Here is a 26,658-nt window from a genome sequence, read left to right as displayed (position 1 = left end):
AAGGAAATATTATTGAAGAGAAGCGCCTTACTAACCTTTTAAGCATATCATCTAACATCACCACCAGCCATGGGAGTAATGGAGGTAAAAGAGGTAAGAAGACAAGGGACCTTCAGTGATCTCTTTATTGCTACTAGTACTATCATCATAAGTATCAACTACCCAACTATGGGTTAGGCGAAACAAAGAAAAATGTCGATTGGAATGGTTGCTTGTCACTTGTCTGTCTCACACTCTCACCACCCAATTATAGAAACCCCATGCCCCATGACCTATGACCCATGACCCATGAGGGCTTGACCTAACCCTATTACATAGAAACCACCCATGTCCCATGAGGGCTTTCAATCAACCCAACATATCTAACCAGGTTATTTATGAATAATTCTACATTGGTTAATTCTAAGATTTTGAAAGACAATCGCTTGCTTAGTTGATTAATGTCTTGTCACAGGTTCAAATGTTTTTTTATGCCAGTTAGGTTTCTTCATTTTATAATTCGAGCTTTCACATTGAAATTGAACATGATATGAGAGCTTACTGTTTAGAGTCGAGAATTTCCAATTCCAACTGATTCAATATGGACAATTCATGCCAAGAAACCCTAGAATTTATGAGTTTTTCAGATCTAAAAATCGATTCTAAGGTTCTTGGGACCGAGACCGGTTCGATCCCGAATCCGTGTTGAATCCGTGTTCTAATTAAACTCCGATTAAAAATTATCTACATTGGTTGGAATGTTGTGTTAGAGAATGGGAAAGACAAATAATAATTATAATAGAATGAATAGATCCGCATCTTTTTTTTTTAAACTCTTTCCTTTTATTTTGGGTACACGCGATCTCACGTACGGGCCAGAACACGTTATATTGAGTTTGTTCTCCAATTTTGCTTTACCCATTTTGTGTTTTTCTCTTTTTCCAGCTTTCGCGAGATCTCTCTGCCTTCACCTATTTTTCTGGTGTCACGGAAGATCCGAGTTCATCAGTTGGTTGGTTACCCTTTTAGGCTCTTACCCTCGAGTCCTCTCTACCTCTGGCATGGAGCCATGAGGGTTTTAGGGGTTTGAGAGGGGGTTCCGAGGAGAGTTGCAGAAAGAATCAATTCAATCAATGGGGATGACGAACACGAACGCTCTTAACGCAGCTTCTGGAAGTAGTGATGGGAATAATGAGACCCAGGTGTACCTGAATGTCTATGATCTCACCCCTATGAACAATTACATGTCCTGGTTTGGAGTTGGAATCTATCATTCGGGAATTGAAGGTTTCACATTCCATTTCTACTTCTGCAATTAATTTTTAGTATTAAAAAAAAAGTTTGTCTTTTTGTTAAAGTGGAATTTTTTTTGGGGGTGTTGAAATTTCTTTTCTAATGAATCGATTTGTTTGGGGTATGTGGAATCTGGGTTATGCTTGTCTGGTACTCTGTCGAACACTATTTTAGTTTTCTTTTCATTTTTGGTTGTTGAATATTTACTAATCATGTAATTAATATTTTGGGACGTTTTTGTATACAAATAAATTGCCATTACTTTGGAACTTTACTTGCAGAAGAAATGCTAGTTTTTGCTAGATTTCTGATAGTTCACTCTGAGAACCCCTTAAAGTTGATTAATTCACAAAAGGCAGTGAATCTTCGTATGTTGCTGACTTGGGGTTGCAATTGGTGTATATTTGACTGCTAATCTGGGATATCTTCTTCTGCTTTGGGTTGGGGAGGTGGTGGGAGCACTGCATTTATACCCATAGAAATATTCTTTGTTATGTGGAAGTTATTGTATCATATCAGTGTTGCTTATTCACTTGACGTGCCTGAACTCTGATCTAGTTCTAGGTCCCTTTCTGAAAGCTCCTTAAGTCTATGCAATAACAGTAACCGTGTACTGCAATTGTTTAATGTGATAGGGCAGCCATTGACATGAAACCAATCATATGGTAAATGAAATTTCAGACATGGTAGACTTGTTCTTCCAGTATTACAGAGCAGTCATTGTTTATTGCAGTCCGCTTCCTGGATTATCTGAAGGGGAGAGCTGCTGCTTATCCCAACTTTACATCTGAGTTTATCTTTTGGGCAATATAGGATGTAGGGAAATAACCACAAATGGCAACTCAAGTAAGACCATGTGGAATGAGACAGTAAGATTCCAATTTGATATGCTGATCAAATCCATCAATCTATAACCAAATGATAAAGTGGGGAGATTGGTTGGAAGGGAGGGGTAAACCTTTCTGGTTTGAAGGAATTTGATGCTGGAGTTGATGTTTTTCATCATTCAAATTCTCACTTGGTCCTCCGACTTGGGGATTGTAGGAATTTTAAGTGAATGGTTTTTTGACCAACTATAATTTGCCATAATATTGTTTGTACAACTGTTGCAATCCATTGTGAATCTTAATGTGAAAGCTCAAAAAATGATGCAGAATTTTAGCTGTCTATTAATAGCAAAATTTTCTTTGCTTGAATCTTGTTCTGTCTGATTGATCAGTTAATGTATTTGTTCTAATTTTGTTATTACAGTACATGGTATGGAATATGGATTTGGAGCACACGACTTCCCAACTAGTGGAGTGTTTGAAGTGGAACCAAAGAGTTGCCCAGGTTTCGTCTACAGATGCTCAATTCTGTTGGGCCGTATAAACGTGGCCCCTACTGACATACGCACATTTATGGAGAACGCTGCTTCAGAATATCATGGTGACACTTATCACCTCATTTCCAAGAACTGCAACCATTTTACGGAAGACATCTCGTTAAGGTTGACTGGAAAACGGATCCCTGGATGGGTGAACCGGCTTGCCCGACTAGGTACTAATATCTTTCAACTCTTGTAGTCAGTTAATTGTCCTGTATATAGCACAGTTCATAGCCTTCTTGTACTTTAGGCTTTTCAATTAATCATCCCCACATCACAATTTTTTGCAATGCAATGGGGTGTACTGTTCTGGTTTTTGGCAATTTAGCAGCACGTTATAAATTTTCCAGCTGCTTAGCTTTTCAGTAATTTGCTGTTTCTCTGTTAGTTCTTACGCATGTTTTATAGGATTAACACTGTGCCAAACATGATAGCTTTGACACTGTTATTTCCTTCCTAGAGAAAACAAAGTATTTAAGGAGTTTTCTCAAACATATTCTTTTTGTTTTACTCCATTTTACCTTTGCTTTACTGAATGTGAGGGTGCTTTACTGTGTGTAACAACAGAAAGTTGCAGACAAAGAATCTGACTTGAATTTCAGGTGCCATGTGCAGTTGTTTGCTTCCTGAAAGCCTACAAGTAACCACTGTTAAACAGCTGCCAGAGTACCACGCGTGCTCAGGTTAGTTGCCTGATTCTCTTTTTGAATTTATCCTGATATTGGCTACCTGAAAACCTTCTTTGACCTTATTCATATTACGTGGCAGCTGCATTGCCCATTGTGTTATCATTAACATTTTTGGTTCATTGTTTTTATTTGACATCCAGAAGAAGATGGTTCAGAATCTCTCTCTACTACCACCCCGCATGAGACGGCAGAAAGTGATGATACAGATCAAGATAAACATCTTCTTTCAGGTTCAAATGGTGGTGCGGAAATGTCTTTTGTCAAAGAGGTCCAAAGGTGAAGCTAATCTATCTATGGGAAACAAAAGATAGATAGTGATTTGTCATGACAGACAATTTAAAAAGGGTATTCCCACTTACCATTTTGGACTCAGATTTTCTCATTATCCGCTCATTGTTTCGCAACCTTTTAAAGAGTCCTACTATTTTGTTGGTTTGTTTGATGTAATTTGTTGGTATTTGATTATTTGTCACAGAAGAGAATACTTGTTAGATGATTGGGAATTTGTTTCGGTTGCGAATTGGGGATGAAATGCATCCTTGTAATGAATATTGATGCTTGCGACTTGGTGATCAAAATTTCCTTCTTGTAAGTTGGTATTACTTTGTAACTTGACCATGGAATAGAGACAGTTGTTACTACATTGTTAATACCTTAATGACTCATTCTCCACAGGAATTCTCTTCCCATTGGCCTCCTAATAGATTAATGATGTACCAAACCCAATCATTAATATATTGGGAGGTCTTGTGGACAGGCTCATATTGAAGAAATCTTATTAAACCCCACCATCATGGGAGGTAGGTGTTTAATATACATTTGCCAGTGGGATGGATGGTCAACTGTCTGTCTGGAAAAGATCCTCATCCTGATCCTGATGTGTGGCATTCTTCATGCCTTTAAGAATTTTTTTAATTTGAACAAAATTTTTATTTTTTTAATTTTCCTAAGAGGATCAAGTTGGATGGATTTGATTTGCCACCAATATTTGCCAGTGTGTCATGACTCATGAGACACTGTTGACATTCTGGCATGCCTTTTCTCTATTAAACTCCCAACATTGAGAGGCTTGTCTGGATAAGTCCATGATATCTGTCATGTAGCATGTTCCATGGAGTTCAAAATTTTATGAACAAGTTGACTCCAAGGTTCTATCCTCACATGTTAAGTTTCAATGGAAAGAGAATCAGCCAAAGAGCAAAACAAAACTTTTATAAACCAGGATTTCAAAGAGGGTGCAGACCAAGACATAGGCTACTGAGGGAGTTCATGCCAATATGGGTTTTCATTTAAATACATGTAGGGGACTAGGGGCCATGAAGTAATAATTGTCAAGTTTCATAGCCAAAACTTACCACACAGGTCCAGGGTGATTTGGATAGTTCCTCTGCAAAGCTTGAGCAACTAAATAATCTAGATTTTTGTTCACTGTCTGATTGATGGTATTTCACTATGTCCCAACCACCAACCGAGATCTCCACCATTTTCAAGGATATAAAGCTCCTTTAGAACATCTAGATTTTTTTTTAATGAAAAGGAAGATAAGATTTAAGCAAATAAAAACATGTTCTTAGACATGCGCATTATATAAACATCAATTTTAGGTATAAGGCAAAAAGAAGGCGGCACCTGTGTCTAGACCAAGGTACTAAAACTCGGAATTCGACCCTGACTAGACCCTGTGAAAAATCGAGATCTTGGTCGAGTTGGTGCAAATTATTATTTTTTTTTAACTCGAAATCTGGTTTTGGTGGGTTTTAGAACTAGTTTAGGTCTGAAACTTGATACTCAGCCTATTTTAGGTCATTTAAACACAATGACACTATTATATTTTGCAAAAACAAAGTCCAAATAGGAGTTTCAGTTAATGTGAAACCAGGACAGACACTTACTTCTGTCAGAAACCAGGACAGAAATCAAAATGGACATTTATTTATGCCTAATATCATTTAAGTAAATGCTTTTGTATTTGTACTTCATTTACTTAAGATATTATTAATAAATAAGCAAATACCCCCCTATTTGAATCCAATAAAAATAGTTGAAAAATCAAATTCTGCCTAATATTATTTAAGTAAATGCTTTTGTATTTGTATTTCATTTACTTAAGATATTAATCATAAATAAGCAAATACCCCCTGTTTGAATCCAATAAAAATAGTAAAAAATCAAATTCTAAAAGAAAAAAAGTCAACCCCCCAATTCAAGAACAAAAACTCAATTTTCAACGGTAGATGCAATTTTCAATTTTCTAATGTTAGGTTTTTTCTCAAATCTAAAAATTTCATAAATCTTAATATGGTAAAACATTGTTAAAAACCAAAAGTGCGGTAAAAGATTAATTTGTTTTGATGTCCAAAAAAATATTTTCATTCAAAGCGATTTTGATAGCATTCACGCACACCAAATTAAGTTTGACTGATACATAACTTCTTCAATATAAATCAGATTTAAGCAATCTTGGACTTGTTGGAAAACTTTGTTTTGAAAGCTTAAATAAATGTTTGTCCTGATTTCTGGCATAAAAAAGTGTTCGTATACCAAGAGATAGGTGTCTATATACCAAGATTTCCCATCGAGATCTCACCCAAATCTCAAGATCTGACACTCATATAAAGGACTTTGGGTCGAGATTTCAAGATCTCGACCGAGATTTTGTACTTTTTTAACTCGTATGACAACTCGACTCGACCTCCAAAAAAAAATGAGATCTCGTGAGTTCTCAAACTATGGTCGAGACACAAGAAGGGAGAAATTACCACCTGCCCCTGTGAAATGAAATTTTTTGTTGGATGTCCCCATGCTTGCTCTCATAGTGTGGGGGCCATGCAGCCTGACAACAATTTTCCCGATAAATTTTATAAAATATCAAAAAGTAGGTGAACCCTTTTGGCTTCTGAATTCCCTTGCAGTAAATCGCTCCACACCTCTACATGCTTACATCCTTTTATTATTGCTTGAAACAAACCCTGCATGAGGCTTCTGGCCTTTGATGCCAACGGACTCTCTGTAAAACCATAACTTATAATAGCAGGGTGAAACTTGACTTAATTACACAAGCCAAACCTCCACAATTAAAGATTGCATCAGAGAAACCTTCACAAATAATAATTGGATGATCCCCAGATGGCACCATAAGACATCCAACGGTGGGGGCAGATATTAAATCAGATAGCAAGCCAAGATCCGCCGACCATTTAATAATAGGGAGAGCATTCTCTGTGGCGGAATTCCTGCCTTTCATAGGGGGTGGGGCGGTTATTTCAGCCCCCACCACACCACAGAGAACATTTTCCCTTAATAGTAATACTAGTCACATGAAAAGGAGAGAAGACTGATTCTGGAAAATACACTAATTCCTAAACAACCAAATGAATACATAGTTACAGCCGAAACAGATAACACAACAGAGAGGTCAAAACGCAAAAGGGAAGAGGAATGAACCAAAAATATTCAAAGTGATCAAACAAGAACAAAAGCTGGAGGTATTCTGTGTACAATCCTAGAGGACCTGCAACCCAAATATGTTTAAGCAACATTACATGAGGAAAAAAGGGATGCTACAAAAAATTCATTCTCAAGATGATGTAATGGGGAAACACAAATCTATTTCCAAAAACTTAACAAGAGTTTATCTCAGTAACTAGGCCACCCACCTATCAGAACTTTCCAAAAGAGCTCTTTGAACCTAAGTGTAACCGAACTTCCAAAAGGAACTTGCATGCCCGCAACATTGCAAAATGGGCATTATGTCACTCGCATCAAGGAGTTTGGAAGTCCTCTTTTCCTTAGGATCTCTTACACATCGTAAACCTATTTTTGGCCAACTATGGGTTTCTTGGCAAGCTTCCAATGATCATCCGAAGCCACTTGGTGTTGATCAAAATTTTAGACACTTCCACCCAAATTGCTCATCCATTTCAAGTGCAGAGAAGAGTAACAGTCTTCAAAAGAGGTTTTATGAGTTACTTACATCCATAAAAATATTGGGATAGTTTATGCCAGTGTGAGGACCAATGAGAGCATGTACGGAAACATCAGCAAGGGCAGGGTGGTCATGTTATGGGGGAGCCTATGTCTGGGTGCAGGAGTGACACACCTGGACATGCTCCTTTTTCCCATAATATTTTGTATCCCACGAATCAGAAATAGCTTGGCCATTGAGATGGGAAATAATGGCTTGAGAAAAGGTATTCTCAAACTCATTTTGAGGCGTTTGCAGGGTCCAGTTGAAGCTTATCAAGATCATGGTGATTGGCTAGGGACTACAAGTCTCCAAAGTTAACTTCATGGCCATATCTTGAGCCGTGTGTTACGTCTGAGGAGCTCTCTGTGATTCTGTATACTAATTCAGACATCTTCAACCATAATACATGTTAAAGTACTCAATCCCAGGTCTCAGCCATGAGAAATTCCAGACTTTACTAACTAAGCTAACTAGCCCCTTCAAACAAGTGCATTACTGACTAACTGTTGGAAAATGTTAGAAGCAATCACAGTGTACCACAAGTAACCATTTTCCATGAAGATGCTACAAGAGTCCTTGAGCTTGAATCATCTAAAACGTGCCTTCCAAGGGTACCTCTACATGTCACATTTAAAGTGAATGGAAGAGCATTATAAGAGGATTTTTGGTAAAATCTACGTTTTTTTTATTATTAAAATAACCAAAAAACCCTTAATTCATTTTCCAAATACCCTTTAATTATTTTTCCTTGCACCTGAAGGTGTATGCAGTCCCTGGAATCGGGAGCTCAAGTCTCAATCTTTGACTGCTGAGTTACTGATGTAGGGAAAAATGAAATGGGCCAAAGGCCACAAGTTTTCAGTCAACTGGAGTTTCCTGTGATATCTACTTAAAGTTCCCATTGCACTGATCTGAAAAATCTATATAACAATCAGATCAAACAATTGCATGTAAGGAGGCACACAGCTTCCTCTGAAATTACATACATTACAAAGAAGATACTTGCACTGTCAATGAATTCCAAATTCCATATGAATAAAATTTAAGATTCAGCATTACCAATCTCATCTAGGTGCAACAAGCCCTCCCCCAAGCCCACAACCCCCACCCCCCAACCCCACCCCAAAAAAAAAAATTGCAAAAACAAAAAAGAGAAGCAAATTCAAAAGTTCCTTTCAAGAGAGGACCAATTATGCCACTATACCATATACCCACACCCATATCTATTCTTTAAGTACCCACTTATACTCCTTAACAGTGTTTTTCTTCCTTCCCACCCCCCTCTCCTATTTCTTCCTCACTAGCTATTACTTGAAAATGAGAAATGGTTCTGCAATTACGAGCGAGACCCATCAAGCCCCAACCTTGCATTCAGCCAATTGCAGACCTCATCCATCTCTTCTGGGACAGTGTAGTGGCCAAGCCTGCACGGTAAAATTGAATACTCTGAGGAGACTGCTCTTTAGTTTCTATCATATTATAAAAAAGGGATTTTCTTATTTGACACCCCTTAAGGTGTCAAACAATTTGTAACCTTAATAGTATGACATACTCTTTTTCCAATGTAAATACTGTCATTTCACATATGTACTCAAAAAATATGCATGCCAATGACAACTTTTGATAATGACATAATGATAAGTTATTTTCAAATTATTTTTGAAAACCCTTTCATACCCTTAACCTAAAGAACTTTTAGGAATAAGACAAAGGGCAATTTAAAGAAATTCTCAAATTCTATATACACCTATAGAGGTGTCATTTAAACAGTCCCGATAAAAAAATGTAATTCTTGAAAAAAGACAATTTGATACCCGTTATAGGTTCTGAACATAAGATTACGAAACCCAGTTGTATTCAAGGCCTGTGCAGATTTCTCCCCATATTTGTAGAGGACCACATCATCAACTGCAAGAGGAAATTATTTATGAACATACAGTCCACAGTGAAATGGTATATATTTTCTCTATACCAAATTACAGTACCAAAACAATGCTTTCAAATCTCAAAGAATGCAGAACAATTCGATATCATAAAAGGTGGTGCAAAAACCACACTATTCTCTAAAATGATAAAGTCCCTATAAGCAGTGAATTCAATATGGAGTTTTCTTTTACTACAATTAACTAGGGCCATCACCCAATACTGGTCCCGCCTTTGCCCTGGCAGCCCAAACCTTTTACCATTGCTCTAATCAATGGCCCCTTCCACAACTAAGGGGAATAAATCTAGACTAAAAACAAAATAATTCATGCATAACAAGGTTTAAAAAGTTGAATTGTATCCTCAACTAAGAGAGTTCCTGAAGACTGAAGTAAGCAGAGGTAATAGACTATATCAAGTTGAGGAAGCTAAATATGCTATCTGGCATAGGTCTACACTAAAGTGCACAAATACTAACTGCATGCTTTGTGGATGTCATACACTCACTAAAGGCAGTCTCAGCTCGGTAAGTTGACATGTCTTCAGCAGTTCATACCACAAACCTAGGCTCCAAATTGTCTTTATCTGCTAACAGCTACTAACTGAAGCTAAATTCTATCTGGTATAGGTAGGTGCTAAAGTGCACAAATACTTCCTGCATGCTTTGTGGATGTCATACACTCACTAAAGGGAATCTCAGCTTGGTAAGTTGATATGTCTTCAGCAGTTCATACCATGAACCTAGGCTCCAAGCTGTTTTTACCTGCTAACAGCTAACTACTAATTTGCTTCAATGACAAAATAGAAGACAGAGGGGGGAGGGGGGGGGGGGGAGTTGATACAGTATGCAATAAAGTTGTGTACACTTTGACAAAGCAGATTGTTTAAAATCAAGAGATTACACATAAATAACATGGCGATGGCCAGGATGAGGTGTCCAAAGAAGACTAGGAGTAGCTCCAATATGTAATAAAATAAAGAACAGTCATTTGCAAGAAAACCACTGACAACACCAGTGAGGACCACTGCAGTGCATGTTGATGGCTTGAGGGAGAAAGGGTAAGGCTAAAAAGGACAATAATCGAGCTCATGAACAAAAATTTGTAACATGTGCTTTCAACGAAGAAGTGGCACTAGGAAAAATGAATTGTCTTGAGTAAATTTTAAGGCCTTGATGATTATACTGAACACATTGATTGCAAGCTGGTTCATATTGCTCAGTAATCCAGCTTTATAACATGCTAGTGTAGGACTGGATTCAGTTTCTTGATTCGGTATGGTCAAGCATAATCTGCCTAATTTGGTTTTAACTACCTGCAATTCTGGCAAGTTCTTCAAATACTGGATCAAGGCTCAAAGACAGCTGGGTTACAGCCCACACAAGGCCATGGTCACTGGGAAGTCAGTTGAATATGTGTCACCCCCAATTGGCTGGGCTACAAGTCTTCAACAATCCCAAATCCCAAGTGCTTTTAGGTGGTAAGGACCATGACATTTTAGTATTTAAAATATTTAATCTCTCCATGTTCACTTCTCCACTCAATTATAAGAATAAAGTAAGCTTGAATATGGCCCTGTTGATTCCCAAGGGTTGCTGAACCATCTTTTCTTGAATCATCTGAGCTGAAAAAGGAAAACAGGAAATAGAAGACCTAATAATGAAGACTAGGACATAAGAAACAAGTCGCCAGATCAGTTTAAACTAATTTTAGGAACATTTAGATAATGAGAAAAGGAGCAATATGATTATCTAAATTTAAGTTTAGCCTTTAAGAGTTTACAGATCTTCAAGAGAGAGCATAGTTGTCAAGGCTGCTAGGCGACCCAATGCGGTCGAGGGGAGAAAAAAACCAAGGCCACACTAATTATTTGGCGACTCAAACTTGTGTTGGAAAGGAGATAAATTAAAAGTTTTCTTGAATTATTCCTTAACAAAGAATACATTCTCAAGTGAAAACTATTTATATGACAGAAATAAACATACCTCTGCCATGACATAGCAAAAGGGGCAAGGATGAAGCACGCCTTGCAGCCTCATGCGAACCTTCTATCTTGTTACTCAAGCTCCTGGTAAACAATAGCTTCTTTCTTGTGAACATACATGGACAGAGTAAATTCTATTTATGGGAAAAGAGCACATAGCAGTGATTTAAAATGTGAATTTGTGGCCATTGGCACGTGTATTTGTTTCTTTACTCTGACCCAACCCCCCCCCCCCTTCTTTTGCTGAAAGTGAAGGCGTCATTGAAAGGAATAAAATTAAGGAATACAAACCTTGAACATGGAAGCCAACCACTTAAACCAACAACTGCACTTAAGTTGACAGGGTAAGGGTTTCCATTCCCATACTTCCCTTGAATATAGCAAGTGGCAGAGTAGAGTGCAGTGGCAGCACCCATGCTGAAGCCTCCAATACCAAGTTTGACTGTAAACAACAAAAAAGAAAGCATCACAATCATGAATTGTGAAGTTACAGGGATAACATATATGTTTCGAAAAAAGATTGCCCTCACTAAATTAGCAACAGACAAAGAATTAGGTTAGAACCTCATCCAAGAAGCAATTGGTTCACAATTGCCTTCCTGGCAGAAATTCTGCCAATTATCAAAGGATCAAAGATCTCAACTCTCTACACGAGCAAGGATACCCAGAGGAGGGGGAGCATAAAAATTAAGTACAAATAAATTTTTAGTCCAGACTGAAACTTCACAATTTGGAGTATTAATATGTATTCACAGGATCACATCCTCTTACAAGTGCAGTCAGATATATCATTTTCTCATTCACAGAAAGAAAAAACCTACTATCAGCAGGCTCTGTTGACAACAAGTTTGCAACGTGTGCTGCTGAAGCATCTAAACCCTCCACATCATCAGGAGCATCTTCTGAAAGATCTCCTACATCAAACCCTAATACAAATCAACAAGAGCTGTTAGAACTTGTTTTAGTGCTTCAATGGCAGGAAGCGATTTGATCTCAACTATGAAAGTAGCTCAATCATGAAATCACAATGAATGACCTGTAAAAGAAAGCAGCTTATCTAAAGCAATTAATCTTACATGCAGTGCAAGGAAATCCACCAAAAACTGCTACGGGTCGTGTAGGAGCAGTTGGGCATATCCATTTAATCTGTATCATGATAATTAAAGCATATGATAAATTTATTGACATAGGAAGCCATGCTATAGCTATGTATAAATGAAGATACAAATTTAAACAAATTATAGCATACTTATTATCCTTACATTTGGAAGAGGAAGTGTTTCCAGGAGCTGGGACCAGCTGCATAAAAATACCCCAAGCAAAAAAGGAGAAAATCTGTTAATCTCATTGGATATAATCAGTAAATGTGCAGCAGGAAATACAAAATGTGAGATCGATGACTGACATCAATGCTGTCAGTCTTTAAGAAGTTTGAACACCATTGCTGCAAAATTTCAAGAGCCACCAGCTACATTTTTACTATCCTATCTACTTTTTCAGATGACAGAGCACGGGCCTCCACATTAAATAGAAAATATGCCAAAATAAATACCCACTGCTGAAGCACACAAATCAGATGAACCCAATTTAATTGGACTCAAGAATTTATTCATCCAAAATAAGGGGGAAAAGACTCAAGAATTGGTGTTAATTATGTTATACTTTCGAAGAGGAAAAGAGTTCTCTAGGTACTTGTATTAAGTTAAATATTAGAAAAATAACCAACCTATCTCTTTGCTAAGTTATTTGGGCAACCCCAGGTAGTGGACTAGTGGTCCCCTATTCAAGCCTTTGGGCATATTCACTTTTCCTGAATTGAAGCTTTCCCAGCTAAGTTCAGATCAAAAGAGAGAATGAGAGAAAGGACAAACAATCAGGTTTTATTTAGTTCATTGTACTGCTGCTCTCAATATAGAATCAATCAGGATAAGAATCTTGATCAATAGGATGCATGATTCAAAATGGTTAAATTTTTAACATTGAACGACTTGCCAAGGAGAACAGGACAAGGCATTGACATTCCCCCAAACCCCTTTTCTCCTGTTTCTGCAATATAAAGAGTCTACCATTTGCAAACAAGGTATATGCTCAGGACAAATGGAAAAAGAATAGAATCTCAAGTCTCAACAACGTTGCTGACAGAGCACACAATCAGCACAATAATAATGATAATTATATGGACACTCTCCAGTCCCTATCTCACATACTATTTATCAGTCATGCATGCACGTCTCTAGCAACCCATGAACAATCCCACTACCGTAAAGTACAAAAGATACAAGTGTGACTGAACGAACTACTAGATACACTGAAATATGAAGATCCATTTATTTTAACCAAAGACCTGGTGTGCATTGCAACTCATAATGATTGATATTTTGAAAAGAACACTTAAAGAGAGAAATGCCACTGAGAAACAAGAATAATACCTTGAACCATTATCACCGAGACCATGCAGCCAGACTATGGTGGCCTGGTGTTTGCCTTTGGGCCTGACCACATGGGTCCTTCCAAATTCGAATGTCCTTCTAACAGTCCTACTACCTGAAACTTCGCCTCAATTAGGTTAATCACAGTGAACCCAAAGGACCAAGGAAGAAGAAGAAGAACCAAATATAAATAAGCATAGAGGCCAACACTCAACAGAGCCACTATTCATTTATCTCTCAAACGAATCCACTATACAATGTTACAAACAACATTCAGATTAAGAAAAACAGAGAGGGGGGGAGGGGGGGCGAAAAATAAACCATAAAAGGGTTCCATTACAAACAAAAACCACACTTAGTAGTACCAAAATCCAAATAAAAAAGACACTATAGAAGTAAAAAAAGACTAACCTGAACCAACAGAGCTAGTAGAGAAGCTCATTTTCACAGCCCGAAGAACCGCACTAACAAATCCCCCCCTATTCCGCAATGATTGAGAAGGAACTCCTGCAGTGAAGAAAAACCCAAATTGGCAATCTCTATTTATACCCTACTGGTGGGTGAAAAAGGGAATAAAATCCATGAATCTGCATCAGCTACTCTTGCTTACACCAGCTACACACCGTTCCTGCAACCGCCTATAAGCTCAGAAAGAGAAAGGCACCCACAAAAGGAAAGATAAAGAAAGGGATGAAAAGCAAGAAATCTTTTCTGAGCAGAGCATCCACAACAGATCAAAGCACATCATGCATGACAGAGGCCCCCCCACCTGAGAGGGTCTCTCGATTTGTATTACGGCGAGAGAGAGAGAGAATCGAAGCTGGTTGGCAGTGGGTAAATTAAAGCACCCAACAAAAACAACTCAAGAATATTTCCAAACATGAAAAGAATAAAACCCATTTCCCTTCACTTATTTCTTAATCATTTGAATGATTGATGGGCACCCGTTAACCACAGATTAAAAATTCCAATTGGTTAATAAACAAATATATTTCCCCTCCCTGAATTGAGAAGAAGAAGAAAGCAAATAAATTTGAACAGATAGGAAGATCTGATAAAACTGCAAATAAACAAGAGCCTTGGAAAGAATTTATAGATTAAAAAAAAGAAAAAGAAAAAATGTCTGTAAAAGATTAAAAAGAAAAAATAGGTGTTTCACTCCTGGACATTTTTATACCAACCTAGTTTTTACCTGTGGACAAGATAGAAAAGCATATGATCTTTTTCTCTCTTCCTTCCCTTTTGCTTTTCTTGTGTTCCTTCCTTTACATCTTTTGTTTGTCTTTTATATTACTACATATTGGACAAGAGAGTGAGAAAGTCCAAAACAAGTCATTTCTTACAAGACTTCTTGAAAAGACTATATGCCCTTACAACCACTGAACCACCACATCTCCATCTCAAAATTATTCCGGATGCCACCAAAATTCTGCATAATTCTGCATAATTCTGCATATTGCAAGTAAATACAGTGAGCACTTCCTTACAAAGGTGTAAGGAAAAAGATTCCCACACCCTGAAGATGCTCTCTCTCTCTCTCCTCTATGATACAATCCTCCTAACATTCTCCCACCTCTATGACCATTTTGATTTCCCTCTTCAAATAATAAATCAATTCTTTTTTACACGTCTCCTTGGTGTGACATAGAGGTGCAAGTTTGGCTCTCTAGGATCAAACCTGCTTTGGCCTGCTGAGCCCGAATAAGGCCTAGGTTGAGATACTCTAGCACCGAGGGTAGGTCAATGTTAGAAATTTCTGATCCTGAGTCCGGATCGGGTCGGACTAGGGTTGAGGCCTCGGACTGAACCTGATCGTGTTTTAAGTTATACTATAAGTTATAAACTTTAAACGTGACACACATTTTGTTATATAATATAATTATACATGAAGATAATAAGTAAAATAATATATTTTATTGATAATTCTCTTCGGCCTAGTCCAATTCATGCATCTCCTTTCCCCCTCCCCGTGATCAAGGTCCATCAGGGTCAGCCGGACTGACCTTGAGGGCAGGTTACAGTTGGATTTTTTAGGCCCCTAGTCAGGGAAGGGCTGGGTCTGGGCCCAACTAAGGGAACTCAGAGTTGGGCAGGAGTTTTAAAAAGCCGAGCCCAACCCGATTTTGTTGCTGCTCTAATATGACATAAATATTCCCTACTACTAGCAACATCAGAAACCCTCTCTCTTGTTATTTGTTGAGGGAAAAATAAGCACACCATGTAAAATTCTTAGTCAATTGATCGTTTCAAGCCAATTTTAGTTTCTATCATGTTACTTATAAAATTATTTCTAAATTATTGATGAATAGGATGGAATCCCTTTTGAATCGTTTCATTTCCCATTTCAGGGGCGTTTGTTCAAGGGAGACAAATCTCTGGTAACCTTATTATGGCTCATGAGTTTTTTCACTTCTTAAATCATAAAAAGGGGAAACATGGATATGTAGCTCTTAAATTAACATGTCTAAATCTTATGATAGAGCTGAATGTGGTTTTTATAAGAGCCATTTTGAAATCTTTGGGTTTCTGTAATCGTTGGTGATTCACATTTCCCACACTGATGATATTGTGAATTGTGATTTTTCATATTCAGTTACTTGGTTATCTTCGAAACAATATAGGTGTTGTTCTTGGCCTTTTTTTGCTCTTTTATCTGATCTCAAGCAACTTTTTAATATTTTTGGGTCTGTGATATTTAAAAAAGTTAGTCGGCATCATGTTTATTTGATTCATACTTATGCTTCTTCAGCTAGATGTTTTAAGCTCTCCAGTAGTCATATTGAGAGCAACAAAATTTTATGTATTTATTAGTTTTTATTAATTATCTTTTGACCCCAAAAGACATGCATTCTCTCACATAAGAAGATAGGGGGCCCACACTGACACCTCTCTCTTATTCTTTTCCATGTGATTATGAAACCCAAACATTGCCACATCGGGGGCCCAATCTCTTACTAACCATGTTATAAGAGGGAGAACTTCGCCTCCCCTCAAATCCTCAAAGAGAAAGAAGATACGATAAAGGTCAGGCGTTGCCACCTAGATTATGGTCTATGACTCATCAAAATAATTCTATGTTTGACTCTAATGGGGATTGATCAAACCGTTGATTGATAATGTGTTAAAGCACGGTCCAGGAAAGGTGTTAGGCACCCCAGTCCACCCAGCCAGTCTTCATAGGTGATTGATATAACATATAACATGAATGCTAACTATGAGCATGCATAATGGTTGCAGTAACAAAATATATATAAAGATCATTACCTTGAATGGATTAAGGTCAGGTCTAGACCAAGTTGTTCGCAACAAGCAGGCATGAACTAGACCTTCCCCGGGATCGGTATGGACCCAGGTCAGATTTGGACCAAGTTGGATACCCTCTCTCTCCTATTCTGACCCATGTGGATCCCATGTGGATGGTACTATTCCCTCATTGCCATTGGTGTGGCGTGCAGATTCCTCCTCACACTGGTGTCGTGGGGAACCCTCTTCCTTCTCTAAGGGAAAAAGATGTGCATGAAGCCAAAGTGCAGATTCCAGCATGCGCCTTCTCACATAATGAGATGTGAGGCCCACACTGAAACCCTCTCTCCTATTCTAACCAATGGTCCCATGTGGATAATACTATTCACTGCACTACCATTGGTGTGACGTGCAGATTTCTCCCCACACTAAAGTTGTGGGGAACCCTCTCATTCTTTAATCCATGAAGCTAAAAACTAGCAAAATGAAAAGAATTGACATGCATGGGTAAGGAAACACAAAGGCAGAAGGTTCTCTGAGCAAATTGCATAGGGAGTACACAAATGAGAAACGGCGAAGTAATTTCATCCATAGGGGGTAAAGAGGTCATTTCAAGCGAGGAAGAGAGAGAGAGGGTACACACTAGTATTCTCCACGATCGCCTCAGAGAATCTTTTCCCAAACACAAAATTTCCAACCTAAAAATTTCCCTTAGAAATAAGGAAATAGTTTTGAACACTTCCTTGGAAAAGGTCTAAGGAGATGATTCTCTAAGCAAGTGACGCAAGCAAACACACTAATGAGGAGTGACATCCAAATGATTTCATACATAGGTAGCAGGATATGAAAAAGAGAGAGTGCTAGTATTCCCTCTAGAGTCACCTTAAACAAATTTTATCCACATAGTTATTAGGATCGTGCTAGTATTCCCTCTAGAGTCACCTTAAACAAATTTTATCCACATAGTTATTAGGATCGAGTGTCCTTCCACCCATACCCACATATTTATTAGGATCGAGTGTCCTTCCACCCACAGTGAATGAGATTCCATTCACCGTGGACATGGGATGGACGAGAAAAGGCATTGGGAAGATATTTTGGACACATACTAAAACTTTATTGGAATTTGTGAATCCTAGGATGGTCGGTGAACCATCCTCTACGGGTGGAATACTTCCAGATGTAATCAAGGAATGCAACAGTTACCAACCCTATGAAACATCAACATTAATTCCAGAGGGAATATGCAAATGTGGAGCACACGTTTTATTAATGTGAAGAATTTATCTCATCACAATGACATTTGTGTGTGTGACACACGAATGCACATTTCTTCGATAAGATTCTCTGTTGTGACAATTGTAGTGCAAAGAACACTGCCACTTGGCATTTTACAATAAAATTGATGGGTGATGGCATGACAATATTCGGTTCATGGCATATGCTGGAAAAGTTTATTATGTAGTAAGGTCGTTTCTGTAATTTTATTAACAGGCCCAAGGCCAGGGTTTGTTTGGAGAGAAAAGTAGGATAGCTTTTGCTATTTCACCTTTTTCTATGACTTTTAAGTGAATCTTATGCCTCATAAAAAAAACAATTTCGATCCTCTCCAAATTATAAAAAAAAAGGGTGGGGAGGGGGAGGGGGAGGGGGAGGGGGAGACCTATGCACTACCTACTTATTTTGTCAAACCAATAGCATGTAGTGAAACAATATATTTAATGTTCCACCAAAAAAATAATAATAATATATTTAATGAGAAGAAAGATTAAGATCACATACTTAATTAAGAGAGAGGATAGAGGAGAAAAACAAAGATAACGAGAGGGAAGTACACACTGACAGCGTGTATTCTTTTTCTCTAAAAAACAATGAAATAATAGATATTGTGATTTGAAAGCTGAGGGTCACCATATCAAGAAATTTACTATAAGATAGTTTAACCCATTAAGGACTGTTCACCCACTATCCTAGGATTCACAAACCCTCCTAGGGTTTTGGTTTGTTCCAAAATACTCTCCCGATAACCATTCATGTCCTCTCCCACCCCTCAGTGAATGGGATCCCATTCACCGTGGATGAAAGGAAACTCGATCCATAGTTTAATGTGCTTAGATTTTTGAGTTCGGCATCTTAGGTCCCAGGTAACAATCTAATAGGAATAGGATGTAACTCACAAGCTATTTTTTCCTTTTTTTCTGATAAAAGAATGGAAAATTTTGCCCACACAAGCAATGTATCGTTTGCTCTCTCACAATGGATTTTTTTATTATTTTTCTCTCTTCTCTTGACCATGTGAGTCCCATGTAGATGATACTATATTCTACATTGTCATTGGTGTGGCACGGGAGATTCCTCCACATTGGCGACGTGAGAAACCCTATCCCTAAAAGAATATAAACAAAAAAAAAACAAAGTTAAGACCCCCATGGAATATATAAATGTGTAATACTCAAATCATTCTATATAACTAAGATTCTGAGAAAGGTGCAAAATTTAAGGCATGCTTTTAGATTGTCAACTGTTCCCCTACCCCCACCCACAACAAAGACAGAATAATAGCTAGAGTAGAAAATTTCCTAAGTATTTGAGAGATGATTAGAGAACTTTCAGTAAGAATAATTATGAAATGGGATAAAAAACAATTTATTTCTGCTTTCTGTTTTATTTATTAGTAAGACAACATATGCTGTTGCCACTAATACCTTATAACAAGTGATTAAAAGCTTGAAGGGTGACTAAAATAATTGCCTAAGAATGGTTCAAATTTAGAGATTACAGCAGAATTCTTATTAAATATAGTATGTAGCATTTGCAATTTTCTTAATAATATCTTGGTTGAAGTAGCCAAAGATCAGATTCTTGCTTCTCTCCATGCATTGGGTGCCGGTCCGCGACCGGCGACAAACTTTAGCTGTGGTCCTACTAGATGGAAGACAGATTGAATGTCATTGTAGATCATTAGAAATTCTTCAAATGTAAATACATAAATAAGGGAAAAAGGAGATAAAGCAGTCATTGACAATACAGATTGATTAGTTAATATTAATCCATTGGATTTGATAGCTAAAGATAAAAGAAAATTCTTGAGGTTTTCCAATATTGTAATCTTCTTTAGATGTTATACTTCACTTGGTCTTTGTTTCTTTCAAATCAGCCTTTTATTGATCAATATGGCTTCAAAGGTTAAAGTGGAAATTTGACCCAATATATTGAGAATGGAGATTCTACTGAGGAGAGTAATTACTCTTTATTTTTTTTTGTTTTTTTTTTTTTGGGGGGGGGGGGGGGGTGGGGTGAACAAGGAGGAGAACCTTCTATTGAAGTTTTTCACTTTGGCTGTTTTTTTTTTATAAAAATCAATTATAATTTATAGATTTCAATTTGTAATTTTTTTCCCACTTTGCATTTTTTGTTTTAAATTACCAATAAGTACATTTCAGCATGACTGAGTGATTGAAAGAATCCAGCCATTTGATGGGTTGGAGTCTCCATGGATGCCAAGAGTACCAATGATCTACCATCATTATTTTGGGGAAAACATCATAAATTTTGAAATAAGCCTAACCCTCCTTTACCATAACTAGGGCTCCCAAGATGTAGTAGTTTGAGTTAAGTTACAATATTTATAGATATAGAAAACTAGAAACACAGCAACCTACCCTGTGTTTGGGTGACCCCTGTGGTGGGTCATTCCATGTCAGGTTAAAAATGGCTAAATCCAAACCATTACTGCAATCTATTTTTTATTAAGATGGTGCCCCTCAGTTTCAGTTAGCTTTTTGCTGAGTTTGGTGCTCTCCATGTAGCTGTTGCCAACTTGACCTAAATGTGATTCTTTCCAAATTGGTTTTTATGCATTTAGGGGTGCCTGTGAACTGTGAAGCATGTGAGAAATGGAATCATTTCATGCTGAATTACAAAATAAAGAGTATTTCCATGTGCCAAAAGTGAATGTGATCACCATGTCAGTGCTTGCATTTAGAAACAAGCTAGTCTCCATGCTCCATACTCTGCTTGTCTTGCAGCTTTCCAAAATGGTTCTAGAGATTGCTGAACCCACTTTATTTAATCTTCTACCCTTCATCACATATCTCAAAAGTGTTCTGAACTATTGTGATTTTTGAACTACTTCTTCCAATGGGTTATATCCTGAAAATCATATTTGAAATCCACTTGGTGATCCTGACCAACCCATATCTGTGAGTTTTTTCTTTTTAGAAAAAAAGAATCCTATGCAGTCCTTGAGTCCTGAAAAAGCCAAGGCACAAAGCCTTTGCCTTAACAAGGCACATGACCAAAATGTTCCTATTAGATGAAAATTAAAGTAACCACAATCATTTTATTTGGGTAGCTAGAAGAAAAAATTAGTGGTGGAAAATTTTGTTTTAGTTCTGTTTTTGATAAGAAAAGCTTGCTTTGCACATTTATGCTGAAACTGTCACTCTAGTTGAAATGTCTTTTCAATCTATCTGTCTATTTGATTCTTATGGAATCCAAACCTTTACCATTCTTCTGCTTTTCTTTGTAAGAGTGATGGTTGTGTGAGCTTTGAGCCACCAGTCTCACAAACAGAAAGTTCTCTGTAACTCTTACAAGATTACAGAAAAAAACAGAGAAGGAAACTGATGGGTTTGGAAGTATTTTTGAAAAAGTGGGATCCATAGTGAATATTGCTGTCAGAACTGACAGAAATATTCTTGTTTTTTCGATGTTGATGGCCAGGACATAATTTGGCTCAAAAGGTTTATCAACTAGAGGAATCTAGCTGAGTGATATCATATCAAAATTGTCTGTCTCTCCCTGTCATCCAAAGGAACAGAAACAAAAATTATTCTCTCATTATAGGTAAGATTGTGTCTATAGCATCCTTTCGAACCAATACTATTCTGATTCTCATCAAGTTTCTGTCACATTGTTAGAGAAACTTATGGATTTTTATGTCAGAGAACAGGAATTGAGTTGGTTTCACTCTGCTAGACTTAAGTACAGATATGCATACATATGGATGACCAATATGTTCATACTTGAAACAAGAATATATAATTAGTCTTTTGTATGCAATTTTTCTTATACATGAAAAGTAGATACTGTGTTAATAAACAAAGAATTGAAGCTTCCAAAGGAAATCAATCTATATTTGAGGATCCTTTAGAGTAGGGATATAATTTCTGTTAGCACAAAAATGTTACTGTGTACATAAGAAATTGAAATTGCTTTCTCAACTAAATCAAATGAACAGGTCAAGTAGATCAAGCCTGAGAAACTCTCACCGCTACCGACCAGATTGAATAGATGTCTTAACTGAGGAGTTTGATGTGGAAGGGGTCTCACTCTCTACCTTAGATGTTGTTGTTGGAGCATTCATTACTCTAATATGACCAAGGGTTGGCTCATGATTGATTGACAATAGGTCGACAATGATCATTTCGGTTTCGGGAGGTTTTTCCACAACCACACGCCCTTCAAGCATCTCAACTACAGAGGCCATGCTAGGCCTAAGCTGGGGGTCCTCTTGAATGCACCACTGAGCCACATGAACTAAGAGCTTAACTTCCCTCTCATCAATGTCTCCATTTTTCACTAGTCTCTGATCAACAATCTCCATAAGACACCCTTGTCTTTCCTTCTCAGACACAATCCTAGGAAAGTATGACCAGCACCTTTCATCTTCAACTTCCATCAATCGCACATTTCTCCGGCCGCCTATGATCTCTAGGACCACCATACCATAGCTATAGATATCAGATTTCTCAGAGATACCACACTCCAAGAGCCACTCAGGGGCCAAATAACCCCTAGTACCTCGGACTGACAACATAACTCTGCTCTCATCTTTCCCCATCAATTTCGACAATCCAAAATCAGTAACAACTGCTCTGAAATTCTCATCCAGAAGTATATTTTCAGGCTTGACATCAAGGTGTAAGACCTTAGACCGGCAGTCATGATGAAGGTATGCCAATGCCTTAGCAACATCAATTGCAACTCTGTACCTCAACTCCCATGGCAAGCATCCACGCAGGCCATTGTGCTTAACCCCATGGGGGAAAATCCAAGCATCCAATGACCCATTGTGAATGAATTCATAGACAAGGAAGTGTGGCCCTCCAACTACATAACTGTACCCAAGAAATCTCACAAGATTGATATGTTGCACACTAGCAATGGCTGCAACCTCAGCCCGGAATTCCTTCTCTCCATGTTGCTCTGTAGTTAACCTTTTTACAGCAACAAGCATGCCATCATCAAGTTTCCCCTTGTAAACAGAAGCAGATGCACCTTCACCAATCAGTGATTGGAAATTATTTGTTGCCACTTCAAGCTCTTTGTAATTAAACTTTGTTGGAACACCAGCTAATCTCCTAAGGAAGCTGTATCCTAATGAAATTGAATTACTACTCTGTACCAATCTCCTGGAATTATCTCTACGGTATTGGATAAATACCCATATAAAGATTGCAAGAATTGCTGCAATATCAGCTCCAGCAATGAGGAAGAAACCCTTTGAAAGTTTAAGGAAGAAACGTGCGACACCGATCACGATAATGAGGAAGATTACTGCACCAACAATGATGATTTTAGTCTTTTTAGTTTCTTCCATCATGAGTAGAAAGATTGGAAGGAAAACTTGTCCTTATTGTTGTGATAATCTCCATTTCCTTTTGTCCTTTTGTCAACAATAGTGGAGTAAGCACCTTGCTTTCTTGACATAAGGGGAAGGAGGGTGTCACCTTCTTCATTTGAATATTCAAATTTATAAACCTTACAACTGACCCTTTCTATCTTCAACGCAGCAAACAATGTGGGTTGCAGAAATCACTCACTATATATTGTTCTAGAGAAGCAACCAAGAATGGGTTTTAGCCTTATACTGACTCTTTCAAAGTTCATTTAGGTCACGTCACTATAATTATATCTCATTTCCTTTTTTTTCAAAGTTTAGCTATGTTTGAGAGTAGAAGCAATAAGATAATGAGGAAAACTAGAGTAACAAAAATGCTGACCTCACCTCACAGCTTTTGTAATGTCAAGGTCTGATCATATATCAAGTAAATATTTATTTAAGGTATGGTTTCACACGCTAATCTCCTATGCCACACCAATCATGACGTAGGTAATGGTTTCATTTAGTATAGAGATCCACATGGTATCTCAAAAGAAAAAGTGAATGTGCATACCCATGAGTTATAATATATGAGAGGACATACGAAGGAATCTCGTCACTTGCGTTGAGATCTTTTTTCCACTATTTTTTATCCCACTTGTTCTATGAGTTTCTTGAGCTCAAGATGCTATGAGACTTATTCAAATAGGCTACAGAGTAACTGCGAGGTCATTTTCTATGAGTTGAGCAGAGCCCTTCTAGAAATTTGATAGTCCAATTTAACAAGTTGGTGGTAACAAGGGTTTTTAAAATAGAACTTTTTTTTAAAAAAAAAAAAAAAAAAAAAAAGAGAAATTAGCATTGATCATGTAGTACAAGAAATTTTCCTTTAAAAAATGCTAACAATTTTTCATTCTATAGTACAAAAAGTCTAGCTTTTTTTTTGTAGATACAGAAATCCTATATTGTTGTTGCATTTATATATTTGATATAAATTAGAGGTTAAAATGATATAAAATTACCAAAAAATATATTTTAATTTTATAATTTTATATCATTTAGAACTCATTATCAAAATTTTACCAATATAATGGATGTGGAATCCTCTATCAAATGAATCAACCCTTGGCCCCACTAAGTTTGCCATGTGGCCAAAAGCACAAGGTTTTATGAAAAGAAATCCAAAATAAACCAATCATCATATTTTTTGAATTGCTTTCATTTGCAGGTAGGATAAAGATTTCATCCTCTTAGGAATAACCCCAGCTAGCACAAATAAAATTATCCATCTCTTATCATATTCAAGAGATAACCTTTTGTTGACTTTTTATGGGTTTGACTTGAGACTCGATCAAATTGTCTGGGTTTGAATTTTGCAAGTCATCAACCCATGGGGAGTATTACCCAGAGCCAAGTTCCTATTTAGGGGAAATGATTTATATTTTCTCAAATATTATAATAAGAAAAAAATATTACCACAATGCCAGTGTCTAGATTTCCATGTACGCTCTCTCACATCCCACCCATGGATTTCCATTCTCTTTCCTCATTGAATTTCCTACTGGTGAATTTGGTTTCCTACTCCTCTCATTGGTGGAAAAACGCACTCTAACATCATATCAAACCGTTTCCCTAATAATAAATCTGCTAATCAATTCCAATACCTTGACCAAACAAGAATATATAGATGTTCACCAAATGCACAACTAAACTAATTTTTTAATACAACATCGATAATTTTGATTGGAGAAAGTTTTTTGCCACCAAAGATGAGAAGAGAATCCCTTAATTCAAGATGATTTGAAACTATGATTGAATTCTTGGAATAGTAAATGTCTTCATCAGTTCCCACCCCCTATTTTTTAAGATCTGAAACACATTTTCTTGATCTAATCGAAGGGCCAAATCTTGTAGATTAAGGGGTTTTCTCTTCACCATGGGTGAGAGAGAACTCGACCCATTTTGATACCTTTGTAAATGTATTAGTTGATTTTGATCGATCAGAGCATCATGTGTTCCATGGTACTAAAGTGCATTCCAGTGCTTGCCGGTTAATCTCTCCATCCAAAGTGATTTTACGCTATGATAGGATTACTAATAAAATAGTGAATGTCATCATTGAGTACCACCCCCTATTTGCAAAAGTCTGAAATACCCTTTCTTAATCCAATCAAAATGTTAGATCTCTTGGATTAAGAGGTTCTCTTTTCAACGTGGATGAAAAGAAAGAGTTCAGATTTGCTCCCCACATGGGGACGGGTGGGGATAGATCTGAACCCTCCATGGGGATGTGGGACCCACCTCTAGGATGTGGGACCCATGCCCCATGAAGGGGTCAGATCTGTCCCCACCCATTCCCATGTGGGTAGCTAATCCGGATTCGAAAAGAAACTCATCCATTTTGATATCAATGTAAATGCATTAGTTGATATTGACCTACCAGAGCATCATAATCAAAATTTGGGTATTTGCCATTAAACCAAAAAGGAGCTTGAGATTATATATGTGGTGCTACAAATGCAACACCTCTAAAAAGCTTCCTGTCTCCACACAACTATAGAATCTCCTTTCTTCACCGATGGAGTCCAAGGTTCAAAACCCCGGGTAGGAGAGGGATAATTCAAAAATCTGATTTAAACATTTTACAATATGCCACTGAGCTTGAAATTTTGTCCAATCACAGTCAACAGATTCCCACTTGATATTTTTCTTGTACGAGAAATAGATTCCATATTGAGAATCTCTCTCATTCACAGATGAGCACCGTGAATCCAACCCCCACCGGTAATTAGCTAGTATTGGCATTAACTTTTGGTACACCAAAATGCACAATGCTCACCTACAACACTAATGACCTCTCTCATGTCTAGAAACCAGAGTACCAAAAATGAAAGTCTTAAGCAAATAAACATCAGACAGTCTACCATGCAAGATTCTCATAACGATCCACTTTGATAAACATCAGACAGTCTACCATGCAAGATTCTCATAACAATCCATTTCAATACATACAATATATTAGTTCTCACATTTATATTCTTAGAATCTCATTCACCTGCAAAATATACCACGGGACAACCATGTAAATTGATTTCCTAAATCAATCCCTCATTGCAAACGGTTTAAAATTTAACCTTAAAAGCACATACAATCACACATTGATTAATTTAAATGAGGGG

General features: G+C 37.4%; 3 protein-coding genes across 5 annotated transcripts in view; 1 reads left to right on the top strand and 2 right to left on the bottom strand.

Annotated features, from left to right (window-relative positions):
- The first annotated feature begins 962 nt into the window (after positions 1-962).
- On the top strand, positions 963-3,922 carry LOC122651948 (deSI-like protein At4g17486). Its single transcript, XM_043845539.1, has 4 exons — positions 963-1,266; positions 2,524-2,811; positions 3,241-3,321; positions 3,468-3,922. The coding sequence occupies exons 1-4, from the start codon at positions 1,113-1,115 to the stop codon at positions 3,605-3,607; spliced, it is 663 nt and encodes a 220-aa protein (XP_043701474.1). The 5' UTR covers positions 963-1,112; the 3' UTR covers positions 3,608-3,922.
- Positions 3,923-8,583: 4,661 nt separating this feature from the next.
- LOC122651947 (acyl-protein thioesterase 2-like) lies at positions 8,584-14,535 on the bottom strand. Of its 3 annotated transcripts, none has more exons than XM_043845536.1 (10): positions 14,240-14,535; positions 14,041-14,136; positions 13,630-13,750; positions 12,463-12,499; positions 12,277-12,346; positions 12,022-12,126; positions 11,492-11,642; positions 11,202-11,284; positions 9,109-9,202; positions 8,584-8,718 (listed from the first exon to the last, which is right to left on the bottom strand). In XM_043845536.1, exons 2-10 carry the CDS (start codon positions 14,069-14,071, stop codon positions 8,631-8,633), a joined length of 780 nt encoding a protein of 259 aa, XP_043701471.1. In that variant the 5' UTR covers positions 14,072-14,136; positions 14,240-14,535; the 3' UTR covers positions 8,584-8,630. The 3 variants fall into 3 exon arrangements, with proteins under 3 accessions (XP_043701471.1, XP_043701473.1, XP_043701472.1); XM_043845538.1 differs by having other exon boundaries at positions 13,630-13,744; positions 14,240-14,530; XM_043845537.1 differs by having other exon boundaries at positions 14,047-14,535.
- Positions 14,536-16,688: 2,153 nt separating this feature from the next.
- Positions 16,689-26,658, bottom strand: part of LOC122651942 (peptidyl-prolyl cis-trans isomerase CYP95) — a 31,968-nt gene continuing 21,998 nt past the window's right edge. Inside the window, exon 16 of the mRNA XM_043845524.1 lies at positions 16,689-16,701. The gene's annotated coding sequence lies outside the window, so the exon portion shown is untranslated. The remainder of the gene's footprint in view (positions 16,702-26,658) is intronic.

Source organism: Telopea speciosissima, chromosome 2, assembly GCF_018873765.1.
Source record: "Telopea speciosissima isolate NSW1024214 ecotype Mountain lineage chromosome 2, Tspe_v1, whole genome shotgun sequence".
NCBI classification, from domain to species: domain Eukaryota; kingdom Viridiplantae; phylum Streptophyta; class Magnoliopsida; order Proteales; family Proteaceae; genus Telopea; species Telopea speciosissima.
The sequence above is the reverse complement of the archived record's forward strand: the minus strand, read 5'-3'. Positions and strand labels throughout refer to the sequence as shown.